This window comes from Parus major, chromosome 26 (assembly GCF_001522545.3).
Source record: "Parus major isolate Abel chromosome 26, Parus_major1.1, whole genome shotgun sequence".
Classification (NCBI taxonomy): domain Eukaryota; kingdom Metazoa; phylum Chordata; class Aves; order Passeriformes; family Paridae; genus Parus; species Parus major.
In genome coordinates, this window is record NC_031795.1 from 5,415,717 (window position 1) to 5,430,126 (window position 14,410).

Below are 14,410 nucleotides of genomic sequence, written 5' to 3' on the forward strand. Positions count from 1 at the left end.
GCCATGATGGACACTGCTGGATCTCCACAGCCATGATGGACACTGGATGGATCACTGCTGGATCTCCACAGCCATGATGGACATTGCTGGATCTCCACAACCATGATGGACACTGCTGGATCTCCACGGCCATGATGGACACTGCTGGACACTGCTGGATCTCCACAGCCATGATGGACACTGCTGGACACTGCTGGATCTCCACAGCCATGATGGACACTGCTGGACACTGCTGGATCACCGGCAGCCAGTGAGGTGGGATGAGGGTGTAAAAGGGAAAAGCAACAAAATTCAGATCTTTCCTCATTGGACAGTAAATGGGATTTAAAAAGATATATAAATATATTGACACTATATAAATACATGGGTAAAGCTGGACTTCAAGACAGGTTGGATGATCTGATGGTTTTGCAATTCCAGTAAAGTTCCTCCTCGTGCCTCTAAGTTACTCAGCCACTGGACTATTTTGGGGCAAAACTGCTATTTCTCTTGTGTAAAAAGGTGTGGTGCAAAGTTGTGCTCGTATTTGTTGAAAGAACCCAAAGCGAAGACATTTTGGTTTTCCAGACGTTCCAATTGGCGTGAGAGTCCGTTCGCAGAATGCCTGAGCCGTGTCCTCGGAAGGCTCTCGGGGACAGGATTCAGAGCTGATCCTTCTTGCCAGGATTATCTCTATGGCCTCTGTGGTTTTTGCTCTATTTATTTTTTTTTTTTTAATTTTTCTTCCTTTTTTATTTATTTTTTTTAAAAAAAAACCCTTTAAATAAAGTTTTATTTTCTAATATACATTAAACAATTTTCATGCAAAGCAGCAGTCGTGGAGACATCCAGACTTTCCAGGTTCCTTCTCTCCATGTATGCTCGAAAAAATGATCCACCTTGCTTGGACTTTGAGATGATTCATCTTCTTCCCTTCCTGCCCCTTCAAACTGGATCCTCTATGATTTTTGACCATGGCCAGTCCTTGGGCCAAGCTCTGCTCTCTCCAGAAGAGCCTTGGGGGGTGTGTCCAGTGCTTTCCTTGCTTGTTCTCCCTCCAAATTCCCGAGAGTCCGTGCGATCCTCTGCCCTTTGCTGTCCCTGACCTTTCTTCAGCTCTCGAAGGACATGGCCCCAATGAGTTGCTCTACTTTGTAAGCCAAGCGCTGCCTCCGAGCCTGCTCATCCTGCTCCAGGGCTCCGATCAGCTGGGGCACAAAACAGGAAAAGGGGGAGAAAAAAGAATCAGAGAGAGAAATGGGTGTGAGAGAGGGGGTGGGAGAGGTGGGTGGACAGCGAGATATGAGCAACTCCAAGTGGGGAGGTGTGAAATCCCAATAAATAGCAAAGCAACTTGGCTGTCATTGGTTTGTTGGACCCCTCGATACCCACCCAACAAAACCCACTCTGGTGCCACATTTCTTGTCTCGTTTAGCAGGAAAGTGATGAGATTTTTCAACCCTAATGGGAAAATAGCCGTGGTGTTGTATCACAAATGGCTACACGCAGTTCAATGACAAAACCCTTCCGTTTCACGGACATAATTACAAAATCGGTTCTTCTTGCAGCGAAATGAAGGGGTGGAACAGATGGTGAGAACTTGGTTTCAAGTGATGCATTCATTAAAGGAGCTCAGGCTGCCAGGAAGCCTTTGCAAACGGGAGCCTGTGCCACCGCGACAGGGATTTGGACCATGCTGCTCCCAAAGGACACTGAGGTTTCTGGGGAGATTTGATGGGTCATGAATATTTTCCACTGCACTGGGTGCACGCCAGAGCTGAGGTATCCAGGTGCTCCCACAATGTTTTAGCTCTCAGTCCTCCTGGGGACGATGCTACAAGTGAGGCCAAACCCAAACCCCTCTGTGCCTGAAGAGAACAGCAGGGCAGGAGCGGAGCCAGCTCTGGTCAGGCTGCATCCAGGGAAGGGAGGGTGAGGAGCTCTGGGAGGCAGCAGAGGGATCCCAACACAACCCAGCACCACATCTGCGCTCCCACGGACGTGCCATGGGGCCCTATCGCCCCAGGGGACACCATGGGCCAGGGGACACCATGGCCTGGGGGACACCATGGCCTGGGGGACACCATCACTCCAGGGGACACCATCACTCCAGGGGACACCATCACTCTGGGGGACACCATNGGGGACACCATCACTCCAGGGGACACCATCACTCTGGGGGACACCATGGCCTGGGGGACACTGCTGCCCACACCCACCTCCTCGCTGTACTTGCTGACGTAGGAGTAGATCTCGTTGAGTGCACTCAGCATGTTGAACTCCACGGCGTGCAGGCGCGACTGCTCGGCGAGGTAGGCGTTCATGTCCTGGTCGCTGATGGCCGGGAGCTTGGCGATGTCTGCGTAATACCTGCAGGAAACAGGAGTCAGGGGAAAAATGAGAGACAGGAACGCTCCAAATGTCTCTGTTTCCCCTGGGATTTAAGCTGAGCTCTGCAGGGATAAGAACATCATTTTGCTTTGTGCTTACATCCAGCAAAACAGGATTCTGGGCTGTAATGAGCTGAAAACAAGAGCAGCGATGCTTGGCGGGGCTGAGAACCACCCTGCGGCATCACTGATAGTCCTTGTGCTTCCCCTCCACTCAGGGTGCTTTGTTCTGAGGTCCACGGGGTTTCAGGCAGGACCAGAGCACCCTGCACCCCCTCTCCCACGTGCTGCCCTCACCTCTCCACCCAGCTCTTGTAGCTGGGGATGTCCTTGGCGTACAGCAGCTTGTTGGAGGGGGAGTCCTTGCCCAGGCGGTGCTCCGAGGTGGAGCAGGAATCCATGAAGGTCTGGGCCACCACGGAGAGGCAGGCATCCGTGATGCTGCCCTTGTGGATGTCAAACACGAACTGAGGGTTTTTGATCACGTTCACCCAGAAGCGGAGGGGGAGGCTGGGAGGGAAAGCAAGAAACGAAATGAAATGAGAAGATAAAGGCAAGGAAAGGGCACCTGCTGTGGATGGTGCTCCCAGGCAGAACACAAACAGTGGGAAGAATAAGAAGAATTTAGAAGGGAGCTGGGCCAAGGCCAGTCAGCCCAGTGCTGCCCAGATGGCTGCTGATGGATCCTGCCATGCTGGGCAGCCGCTTCGGGCTCGGATCCCACACGGAACAGGGGAGGAGGGCAGGGCTGGGCAGTCTGGGGGTTCTGGGGGAGCACCTGCAGGAGGAGCCCATTGGGAGGAGCGGATAGAGCAGGGCTGTGGTGTGGGCTGAGCTGGGACAACCCCGGCGCTGATCAGCGCTGCCCGGCCACGCCGCGCTCCGGCACTGCCAGCCGGCAGCAGGAATCACAGGCTTTGTCCCCAGATCCTGGGGCCTTTGCAATCAAAGGGGAATTATTATTCCTTTTTTTCTTCGGCTGTATAGCAGGATCAAAAAAGCAGCTGCTGCTTTCTATTACCTTTCAAGTCGCAGCTCTCTCTGTCTCTCCAGCTCGATGAAGGCTGCAGCCTTAACTCTTGCAGTGCTGCAGGAGAGCAGCTCAGCCCCAGCCACCCCAACTCCCTCTTCCAAACTTCCACTTGCTTTGACCCGCTCCAGGGACCAAAATGTCCATCCATGTCACCAAAATTCCCTTTCTGGAAATGCTGCAGCTCAGCTGAGATAGGGAGAAGGAAGGCCCAGGCCTGGTGGGGCCGGGTGGCTCTGCCAGACCAAACTCTGGTGGTCATTGTTTTCTTTTTTCTCATAATTACTTCTGATTCTACAGTTTTTATCCCAATAACTCACTCTTCTCAGGCTTTAAATGAATTGTTTTGAGCTTCCCACAGCCTTAGCAGGGAACCAGCTTTTGCAGCCATGATGATTACAGGCCTTTTAAACCACGAGGGACTCAGGGGAAAATACAAGGTCTTTAAGGGAACAACAATTTGTTGTGCGTTTTTCTCTTTCTTGCAGAGGTAAATTTCCAACCCACGGAGGTTTTAATCCTAAAATAGCAGCAGAGGCAGAGATGTGAGAGCTCCCAGGGTTTGGAGAGGCTGGGCCTGGCTGCAGCCCATGCCTGGGCCATGCAGAGCTGGCTCCTTCTCCCTGTGCCACCTCCTGCTGATGCCCAAATGCCCCAGGTGCTTCCCAAAGTGCTGGGAAAGGTGCAGCCACTGGCTGAGCTCTCCCCTGCCAGCCAGTGCTGGCATTTGTGGCACAGCAGGGCTGGGCAGCACAGGGCAGGCACTGCAGCCTTGCTTCCCACTCTTTCCAAAGCCCTGAGGGCAATGTCCAGCTCCCAACCTGGGCAGAGGACTCTGAGATAGCCAGGCTATCCCTCTCTTCCCTTCAATATTTCGGGATTTTATGATCCTGTGAACACCACAGCCCAGCCCAGGCTCACACCCCGTGGGCAGCACAGCTTTGTGTCCCTCACCCACTTCAGCACTTGGCTGTTCCCAGCCCTTCCCAAAACAATTCCCCACATCTTTTTTGTTCCCCCCAGAACACCGGGGGCTGGCTCCCGTTACCAGTTGCTCTTCCAGGTGTGGCGGACGTCGGTGTCGTGGATGCCGTGCTTGTCCGCCTGTTCATCCAGGAAATCAAACATGTACTTGATGGCGAGGGGCAGGGCGCTGCCGCGGTGCACCGTGCTGAACAGCGTCTCAAACAGGTCATCCACGAACTTCTGCAGCGTGCCCTGACAGCAGGACGGCAAATCAGACAACTCCCAACGTTTCCTTAATGTCCTTTTATTCAGGGCTTTGATCAGGGTGGGGGGAGTTGAAGTTTTCTCTTGAAAAGGCTCTGTTTCACTGAGGGTTTGAGAATTTCTGGGTGAGGCCTTATGGGCTTCAAAATAAAAAGGAGATTCTGGGAGCCAGAAGATGCAAAGGGGATAAATGAACATTAAGAAACTTCACCCCCTGGTGCGATCAGAGACACCTGCTCTGGGAAATGATTGATAGGAGAACCAAAGCATGAGGGCCAAATTAGCACTGAAAGGATCAATAGCCAATAGGAAATCAAATACTGAGAACTGTGTAATTTAGAAGCAGTGAATGTGAGTTTCTTTGGAGGTTTTATGTATAAATATGTGAAAAATGGGGTAAAAATCCCATATGTGATAGAATGATTTTCACTGCACAACCCAGGCACGTGTGGATGAAATAATTTCTGTTGCACATCGTGGCCAGAATAAATACCTAATTCTCTAATATTGAAAAGATGTTGTTGGAGAGTTTCTGTTTTTCCTGCAGTTTTGGTGACAGGAGCAGCAATCCAGGGGGTGAGGGGAGGGACAGGCACTCCCCTGGCCAAGCAGCAGTGGCAGGAAGGGACTCCAGATGTTACCAACCCCAAAAAGTGCCACCACAGATCCCATGGGAATAACCAAGGTCGGGGTCTTTTCAAACGCTGCTGGAGGATCCCAGGGGAAAGCTCCAGCCTGCAGCTCTCACTCATTTACTCTTTGTTTCTAACCTGAAACAGTTTTTTTTGCTTTCCAAAGCACAGCTGTGTTATCCACACTGATGAGCACGTGGGGAAAGGCAGGAAAACCGTGTCTGCTTGAGAAAATGGGTAAATATTTCCAGGCACTGCTGCATTCACCAATTTGTGTTTTAACACCATGAAAAACAAAAGAGGAGAATTGCAGATATTGCCTCGAGCATGAGGAAATCTGGGCTGTGCTTCTTTTGTTGTTCCAGGACTCTCCCAATCCCAAAACCCAAATCCCAAATCCCAGGAAAACCCAGCCAGTCTTGGAGCTGAGCATCACAGGGGCTGCACAGAACCGCTGGATGAGCCTCACCGTGCACTCCCCCCATGAATTCAGCCCAAGTTACCTTTGTAGCCAGGAGCCTGGTCAGGTAGATCTCAGACACCATCTTGCTGCCCCGGTCTCCTTCCTTCTGGTCTCCATGGTCGTGGTTCTTGACCAGGTGCCAGACCTTGACGCCGCTCTCCAGGTCGGGGGTGATCATGGGCGCGCGGGAGCGGAGGCTGTCGGGGCTCCCGGTGTAGCGGAACGTGGAGTCTGAGCCAGGGGAGAGAGCCTGCTCACAGCAAAACCCTTCTGCACCTCCCTCAGTGCCCTCTCCATGTCTGATAATGCCCAAATTGTTGGCACTGGGTTGTTTTGTTGATTTTTTTGGGGGTTTTTTTTTGGTGGGGAAATGAACTGGAAAACCGCAGTGTTTGTGCTTTGCTCGTGTTCTTGTTCTGCGCAGTCAAAATTTGCCAAAAATCTGTGTGGGTCTCCATTCAACAAAAAAACTCTGAATTGAGCTTTGTTTTCCCTCCCATATATGGCCTTTCCTGCCCCATTCCCAGCTTTTCCTGGTGTGAACTCCTCATACAGATCCACACAGAAATCCTCCCTGTCACAGCTCACTCCCCCACTCACAGCCCCACTAACCCCGGGCACAGACTCCTGCAGAAGCAGAGCCCTGATTTCAGGATTTTGTAAATAATGAGGAGCTGCCCAGCAGAACCAGCACCAAGGGCAGGAGAAGCTGCTGAGCTCATCCTTGAGGCCTTCAGGAGAGCAATGAGGACTTGGCTGAGCATCAACAGCAGGGCCTGAGGTCTCCTGCAGCCTGAGCCATCCCTGAACCGAGCTCCAGCCTCCTGCTGTCCCTGCAGGGAAAAGGGAGCTCAAAGAGCACCAGACAACTCTCCTTTAATTGCTCAGAAACCATGGGGGGATGTGGCACGTTTATTTATATATTTTACTTCCCAAAAAATCTCCCTCTCTGGATCCCCAGCGTCTCCAGGCCGAGACACGAGGCTGAGGAGCCCAAACGGGCCTTGCTGGATTTTAATTCCTGCTACATTTCTTTGTTCTCTGGGAATCTCGTGCATTTTCTCAAGTTTAGCCTTCAATTCACTGCTCACCCTCCTCATCAGGAGTGCGGGGATCGATCGTAAATCAGCTGAGGGAAATACTCAAGTCATTACCAAAGTAGCTGGATTTTCATCCCTGATTAAGGCTTAGATAAATGAGTGCTCCAACTGATATAATTAAGGAGACAGACAGGGGGACAGCTCAGGAAGCATGCAGTAATTCTATTTTTAAACATATCTCTGTACTGATATATAACAGGGGAAGTAAATAAGTATCTAATTTAAATTCTGCCGGCACAATTAGAAATATTAATCTTAAGATGAGCAATGATGGCTCATATTGGTGCTTTGCAAAAGCTTTTCCAGCTGACAGAGATCAATGAGCACTGAGGGCTCAGCTTGTGAGACCCAGCCTTGGCTTTTCCATCACCTGGGCTATGGGATGTGTTGGATTTCTGTGGGCCTGGAAGGGAGAAATGGCCTTTTCTCCTGGTTTTTACCTCAAGACTCCCCTGTTTTTGGCTCCTCAGAACACTTACTGGAGCTAAAAACCAACATTATTTTGGGAGCTATAAACAAGAGGAGGAGATGGGTTTGTCAGGAGACTTTTTGCTGGTAAAACACTCTGTGAAATGAACGATAATGAAAGATCAGCACTCGAGAGATTTTGCCACTGCTGCCTTTTATGGAAGTCTATTATTACAATTATTGTGGATTTAGTGTTCCAAGCCTGCACCTGGCACCTCGCAGGCTCATTTTCTCAGGCTGCAGCATCTTCAGGGACCCTCTGGAATGTGCTGAGCCCTTCTATTATGCAAATCAGGAATTCCCAGGTGTGCACATCCCTGCACTCAGTGCTAAGATTGCCCTTCCCCATTTGTGACCCATTAGCTCAGAGCTCAGGCTCCTGCACTTGGGGAGGAATGGGGTTCATTTGTGATGCAGCCCTGCTCAGGGCCAGGGGCTCAAAGATCCTCTCCTGCACCAGCTGTGCCCTCTGAGCCTCTGGAACATTCCCAAGCCCCAAATTCCCAAAGGCTGCTCCTGTTCTTGGCATTTCCTTCTCCCTCCTCTCACCTTTCCTGGTCCTTTTGCTGTTCTGGAAAAGCCTTTGCAATCCAAACCAGCAGCTAAGGAGGTTTTTCTCTTTGGATTTACATTTGTTCTGGGTGGTTCTTTGGGGGAAGCTGCTGCTTTTCCCCCAGCAGTGTCTGTCCACGAGCCATCCCATTTCTTACCATATCTGCTGATTGAAGTCCTGGAGATGCTGGCAGAGGCAGGAATGTTGTAGGAGGAGGTTTGCTTGGGAACCAGAGCCACCACGGAGCGATCTGACACCTGGGGAGGCAAAGCAGGACGAGGTCAGGGGGATTCCTGTCCACTCTGTGATCCCTGGCTGCTGATCCAGCAAATCCTGGGAAGGGGAGTCCAGGACACATTCCCAGCCTGGCTGAGCCCTGTGCTGGGGAGAGCCTGAAGGAAACGAGGGATAAATCAAAAGACGTGGTGAAGATGCTTTTGGTCGTTCTGATTTAAGATTATGCCTTACCCAATAAAAATGAGAATCTCAAGAATTGTTGTGATCCAATTAAAGTAACAATGCAGAGGGAATAAAAGGGCTGTAATAACGTTATGGGCCATAAAACATTCCTATTAAACCATTTTTTATTTTAGCAATTTTTACGAACTTTAAGAGTTTGATTTACAGCAGACCAAGTCATAAAGCCATCTTTCAGGGTATTTAATTGTTATCCCTTTACTGCTCCAGAGAAGGAATTAAACACTGGGAAGTCAAACTATAAATGAACATTAGCGCTAACAAGGTTTTGTTACAGCAGATTTTAGTAGCCATGTTTAATTTTATCCTCCCTATAAATCTGGTAGTCACTGGAAGTTTTCTAACTTATTCCCCTTAATTAAGGATCTGCAGGTTTCCAGGGAGTGGGCCTGAGTGGCTTTTAATTTTGAACTTGTGACCTGTGGTGCAGCACAGCGAGGGCACACAGAGCCACCACGTCTTGCCAGGCCCCAGCAGACAATTTTTAGAGGCTCAGCACAAAATAAATGCCTCTTCCTGCTGCAGGAATTGCTTTTTGGGGCTAAATCCTGCATTATTTGCCAGGAGTCTCGTGATGGACTCAGCACTGACCCTGTGAACGGAGGTGTTTTGCTCCCCCAGCAGCTCCAGGGGTTTGTGTACTACCTGCAGCACCAAGGTGAGCTGCACACAACAACCTGTGCCACCTCCAAGGCTTTGGGCTCCAGCCAGATGAAAGGATCCATGGAAATCCGAGTTATTATTATTGCTGGCGATCGTGGAAATAATAGTTACGTGTGTTTTTGCAGCACAAAGGTGAGATTTTTCTCAGCAAAACACTCCAAACACCTCCATTATTTCCTTTGCTGCTCCTGCCTCACTTCATCCAATTTATTAAGTCAGTGGAAGAAGTGATCAGTGCTGATATTATTTTCTTAGGCTGTTATTAGCTGCCACTTCAGCTCCATTTCACCAGGGAGAAACCCGAGCTCAGGCTGCTCCCGTGCCGGATCCATTTCCACCAGGGCTGTGCTGAGCTGGGAGAGAGGCACTAAAAATTCCACACACACACATAAAAAAAAGAGCCTCTCACTCTCTAAATTTTGGGTGGAATGGCTGCTGTCAGCTCAGCCTCAGGTGGAGCACGCGGCCGCTCCTCACGGCACCCCCGGGACCCGCTCCGAGCTGCCTGCCTGCTTTACAGCTTTATAAATATTCTGATTATTCCTCAAGCTGCAAACACGGGGCACAAAACACCTTAAAGACAGGGAAAATGAAACCTGGGAGGGGGAGAAGGAAGCTCAGGCCACCGAGTTGTGTCTGCGTGGAGCAGCGAGGGCGCGATGACGATTCCAGCTCCACGTCCACACCGACCTCACCTCCTAAACCTCATTTTCCACCCAAACCTTCCCTTTCTCCTTCTAATTTTTCATTTAAAGCAGTTTCCTGGTCTTCTGGCCTCTCCAGACTCGCAGGAGCTGACAGGTATTCATGCTCTGCTGCCTCTGAGTTAACCCTGCGTGAGCCACTGTAAATCATTCGATATTAAATTCAGTGTTTCATTTTTTCCTGAGTGAAACCACACGGGGTAAGACTCTCCCATGGAGTTTAATAGCCGTGAAACCAAAAGGATACAACACAAATGTAATACAATTCCTTGCCATGTATAACAGCTCCAGAGAATTTAACAAAGAATTACACTTATTTAAGCTACACATCTATTTTTATAAATGAAGAAATAAGCAGGAGGTGCACAGCTCTCTCTGTAATTCCATGAAGTGCTTCAAAACTATTAGAAAGGTGAATATTTCTCTTTAATTCCAATTTGGGTTTTGTATGTGAAGGCTTCCCATGAAAAATGCATTTGATCAGTTATTGTATTTTTGTGATTCTAATGCAGAAAACAAAAGCAACATTGTCAAAATGCAGCAGCCAGGTGTGGAGCTGGGAAACCCTTGGGGTTAAATAAGAACCCTCAGGGCACAGTGAGGAGGAGGAGGGTGGATTAGAGCCCTGGAGCTGCAGGAATGGGGCTGTGGGGGATGGATCCCAGGAACCAGGAGCAGATAATTGAGGACCAGGATCCCAGGAACCAGGAGCAGGAATTGAGGACCAGGAGGGTGGATTGGAGCCCTGGAGATGCAGGAATGGGGCTGTGGAGGATGGATCCCAGGAACCAGGAGCAGGGAATTGAGGACCAGGATCCCAGGAACCAGGAGCAGGAATTGAGGACCAGGATCCCAGGAACCAGGAGCAGGAATTGAGGACCAGGANGGAATTGAGGACCAGGAGGGTGGATTGGAGCCCTGGAGCTGCAGGAATGGGGCTGTGGAGGATGGATCCCAGGAACCAGGAGCAGGAATTGAGGACCAGGAGGGTTCTGCCCCCTCCTGCAGCCTCCCAAGGGACACACCTGGAGCTGCAGGGTGGGAACCTGGGCCGAGCATCTCCCAGCACCGTCTGCAAAGCCAGGGATCTCCCTGCCTTCAGAGCAGAATAAAGACAGAACAGCTCTGAATAAAAGATGGGCAGAGCTTTACAAAGCAGCTTTCATTTCTGTCCTAGGAATCTAGAAATCACCTTCACCAGTCCTCTGGAAATCCACATTTATTTTGATGGCTTGAGGCACAGCTGGTTCATGTGTCACACTCCTGTTAAACAGTGAGACAGCAGCACTTGGAACTCCACTGACTTTACACCCTCTTAAACTGGACCTTTACCCAGGTACTTGTTTCACTGTGTAGTCCTGAAGCATCTGTATTTTTGACACCTAAGAAAAACATTTACTCCAACAGAAAGAACCCCAAACTGCTAAGAATGGCAAAAAAAATATATATAATAAAAAATAGACATATTGCTGTTAGATTTTGGCAAAAGCCTCTCCTTGACAAGTGAAAAGATTTTGGCTTCTCTTTAATGACTGAGACAGCTCCGTTGGGCTGAGCAGAGCTCGGGCCAGAGCAAGCAGGCTCCTGTCACTACCTGGGCTGGATGTTTGGCTGCCAACTTCTCCTTTCTTCCAGAGCAAACCTGACATTCAAATGGCAGCGAGAGCTGCAGCATCTCGAGTGCTGCGAGGAATTTGTTTATTTTAAGGGGAAGCTTTTGGCTCAGGTTTTCCCACAGGCACTGGAAGGAAAGTGCTCCCTCCCCCAGCATCCAGCACACATCAGACAAGCACAGCTTTCACTTGTGACTTCCTCACGATGACTTTTAAAGATCAAGGCATAATAAAGTCTCGCTGCTTCCCTGCATGTTGGTTAATCCCTTGCAACTGTCAGGTAAAACAGATTTTTAGGAACAATGGAATTAATCTGTGCAACTCCTCTGACATTTTACGGTAATCTGTGTTTAAATCCTGGGGGCTGCTTGGAAAAGTTGACCCTGGAGGTGCTTTTTAACATGCACTGTGCATATTGATGGCACTCTCCTGCCTCGCTCCTGATTGCAGGGCTCCTGTCAATACTGGCTCCCATTCAAGTCCCCCAGCGTGAGGCAGGCTGATGGACTGGAGATGCTGGATAAACAGGGAGAGATGCCAGATTAAATACTAAACACTTCTGGGGAGGTGCTGATGGACAGGAGTAGGTTACAGGTCCCAATTAATGCAGTTATCCTGCGCTGCAGACAGGCTGCGAGGGAAAGCCTTTGATTCCCTGCAACCAAACCTTCCTCAGCCCCCTCCTTACCTCTCCTCCCACCCTTTGCTTTGATTCCCTCTATCCAAACCTTCCTCAGCTCCCTCTCTTCCCACCTTTCACACTGTAAGGAGCCTTTTCCAACAGACTCTGCCCTATCCAGAAGCTGAGGATGGCAAGAAATTCTTAAGTCTTCCCACCCAGGCACATCTTCAGTGCCTGGCTCCACTATCCTGGGACTTTATGCCTCCCCTGCTGCTCCAGGCTGTTCCAGACCCCCAGACAAAGTCCTGAGCCCCTCCCCAGGCCCCTCACCCCCAGCAGCATCAGCTCAGCCCCTCACTGCTCCCTCTGCCTCTCTGCCACGGCTGGCAGGTTTCATTTAGCCAATTTTCAACTCTGCTGCTTCCTCTGAGCTCCGTGTCAAGGTTGCTTTCCCCCCTAATGCTAAAGCACATGGAACCCTTCTGGTTTATCACACAGACGTGACCTCCCTGTCTGTCTGGGCAGAGGAGACACTCGGGAATGAAGCTCCTGCTGTTGTGGGAGCTGTCAGAGGGGCTGCTCCCTCACCTGATAGTGCACCAGGGTGTTCAGGCGCTTCCAGTCCCCCTCGATCTTGGTGGTGATGTCCTCATCCTGCAGCACCACGCGGGCGATGCGGCCCTGCCGCCACTCTGGGGAGAGGGGAGAGCCACGGTCACCGGGGCCAAGGTGCAAACCCCAGCAGGAATCTGCCCCCAGCCCCTCTGATCATCCCCTCCCAGCGGGCAGGGCAGCTCCTACCCAAATCCATGTCCACAGCTCTCGGTCTTTGGGAATAGGGGACGTTTTTGTACACGGCATCCAGGATCTTCTCCTTCACTTGGGTGATGGTGTCGCAGTTCAGCACCTTCACGGGGATCTCGGGGCTGTTCTCGTTGTCTGGGTTCACACAGTTTAGGATCTGCAAGAGAAGAGCCACACCACGCTCTAAAGGAGAAGTGTAACCACATGTCACAGCAACCTCTTCCCATAAAAACCCCACTGCAGCCCTAAATGCATCATTGCTACTGCATCTATGATGTTTATACATTTATTGCTGAGAGAGGAGCCCTGGCTGTCCATTTTCACTCTCTGCAGGAGGGCAATGCCCCGAGCACAGGGGGATAAAACATTCCCCTCACACCCGTGTCCCCAAACCTGCACACCAGGGACACTCCTGGCTGTGCCACAGGTCCTGACTGCCCAGCAACGCTCTCACCTCAGGTGATCCCACCTCCTGATCCCTGCTCCAGCAGAGCTGGGGGACAGCAGGATTTGGCACTCACCAGGGTCTTGTACTCGATCTGCTGCCGGATGAGTTTGTCCTCGCTCAGGGAGTACCGCGCCTCTCCCGTGATGGCATCGATGGGGCCCTTCTCCATCTGCTGCTTGATGGCACAGTAGAGCATGAACAGGGGTTCTCCAGCACATTCCTGCACGAGAGGAGGAACCAGAGCTCACACAGGGCTCCCAGCTCAGGATTCCTCCCCTCACTGACTCAATCCACACGTGTGGCCCCCAGCAGCTCCTGGAGAGCACAGCCAAACCCGAGAGCTCCACTGCTCCATGGCTGGGTTGTCTTTGGCAGGGCAAATCCCTCCTGAATCTGTGTGGCTGGAAAAAATGGGAATTTGAGATCTAGCTCTCGCTGTTCACTCCCCTGGAGTGAATTCTGCGGGGCTTCCAAAGCCACAAATTCAGTTTAAAACCGTGGAAGCCGAGGCATGGAGATGTGAGAATTTCCCAAAGAGGTGAAACAGAACCTCCTTTAGGTGGGAATTACTCCAGGACACCTGAGGCTGTGAGCATGGAGCAGCAGCATCCCCAGAGCAAATTCCCACCTCTCCCTCCTTGCTCCTCCATCTTTTGGAGCCCGATGGAAGAGTTTTACCCCAGGTGCAGCCCGGGGGTGGCTGGAGGGCGAGAGCAGAGCAGCTCCAGCTCTCCTTACCTTCAGGAATCTGTGGAGCAGGAAGGCAAACCAGTTCGTCAGCATCTTCTCGGCCACAGACTCGGTCCTGGGGGAGGCAGGAGGGCACACATCACCCACAGAGCCCCCCCAGCTGCGGCTGGCACAGCTCCTGGGGCAGCAGGAGGAGACCAGCACCCAGCTGCCAGCCCCTGCCAGCCCCATGGGGCCGGTGACAGCCAGCCTGGTGACACTCGGCTCCTCCTCGCACGTGGTGCAAATTACAGCCTGGCTCAGTAAATCACTGGGATTTGCAGCAGTTCCTGGCAATCAGGGACAGCCGAGTGACAATGGCAGCGAAATTGCAGCTTTCTCCCCAGTCCCACCCAGTGTCCTCTCCACATTGTGCCCGAGATTATCTCTAATTTAAATACAATGGCTCCTAATGATAGTTTTTAACGCTGCCTCTGCAGGACCCAGAGGCTTCCTTAAAGCTCCACAGCCCCTTTTCCTGGGATGGGATGGGATGGGATGGGAT

The 14,410-nt window shown here is 51.1% G+C and overlaps 1 protein-coding gene across 2 annotated transcripts in view; it reads right to left on the minus strand.

The window, feature by feature from the left end:
* Window positions 1-6: 6 nt before the first annotated feature.
* PLXNA2 (plexin A2) overlaps window positions 7-14,410 on the minus strand; it is a 146,630-nt gene continuing 132,226 nt past the window's right edge. For both annotated transcript variants that reach the window (XM_015650707.1, XM_015650708.3), the window contains exons 23-32: window positions 13,915-13,981; window positions 13,250-13,396; window positions 12,726-12,885; window positions 12,513-12,616; window positions 8,003-8,102; window positions 5,765-5,955; window positions 4,448-4,617; window positions 2,667-2,879; window positions 2,199-2,349; window positions 7-1,187 (exon numbers count right to left, since the gene is read on the minus strand). In XM_015650707.1, the coding sequence (XP_015506193.1) occupies window positions 1,092-1,187; window positions 2,199-2,349; window positions 2,667-2,879; window positions 4,448-4,617; window positions 5,765-5,955; window positions 8,003-8,102; window positions 12,513-12,616; window positions 12,726-12,885; window positions 13,250-13,396; window positions 13,915-13,981 (1,399 nt within the window). In that variant the 3' untranslated portion in view covers window positions 7-1,091. The remainder of the gene's footprint in view (window positions 1,188-2,198; window positions 2,350-2,666; window positions 2,880-4,447; window positions 4,618-5,764; window positions 5,956-8,002; window positions 8,103-12,512; window positions 12,617-12,725; window positions 12,886-13,249; window positions 13,397-13,914; window positions 13,982-14,410) is intronic.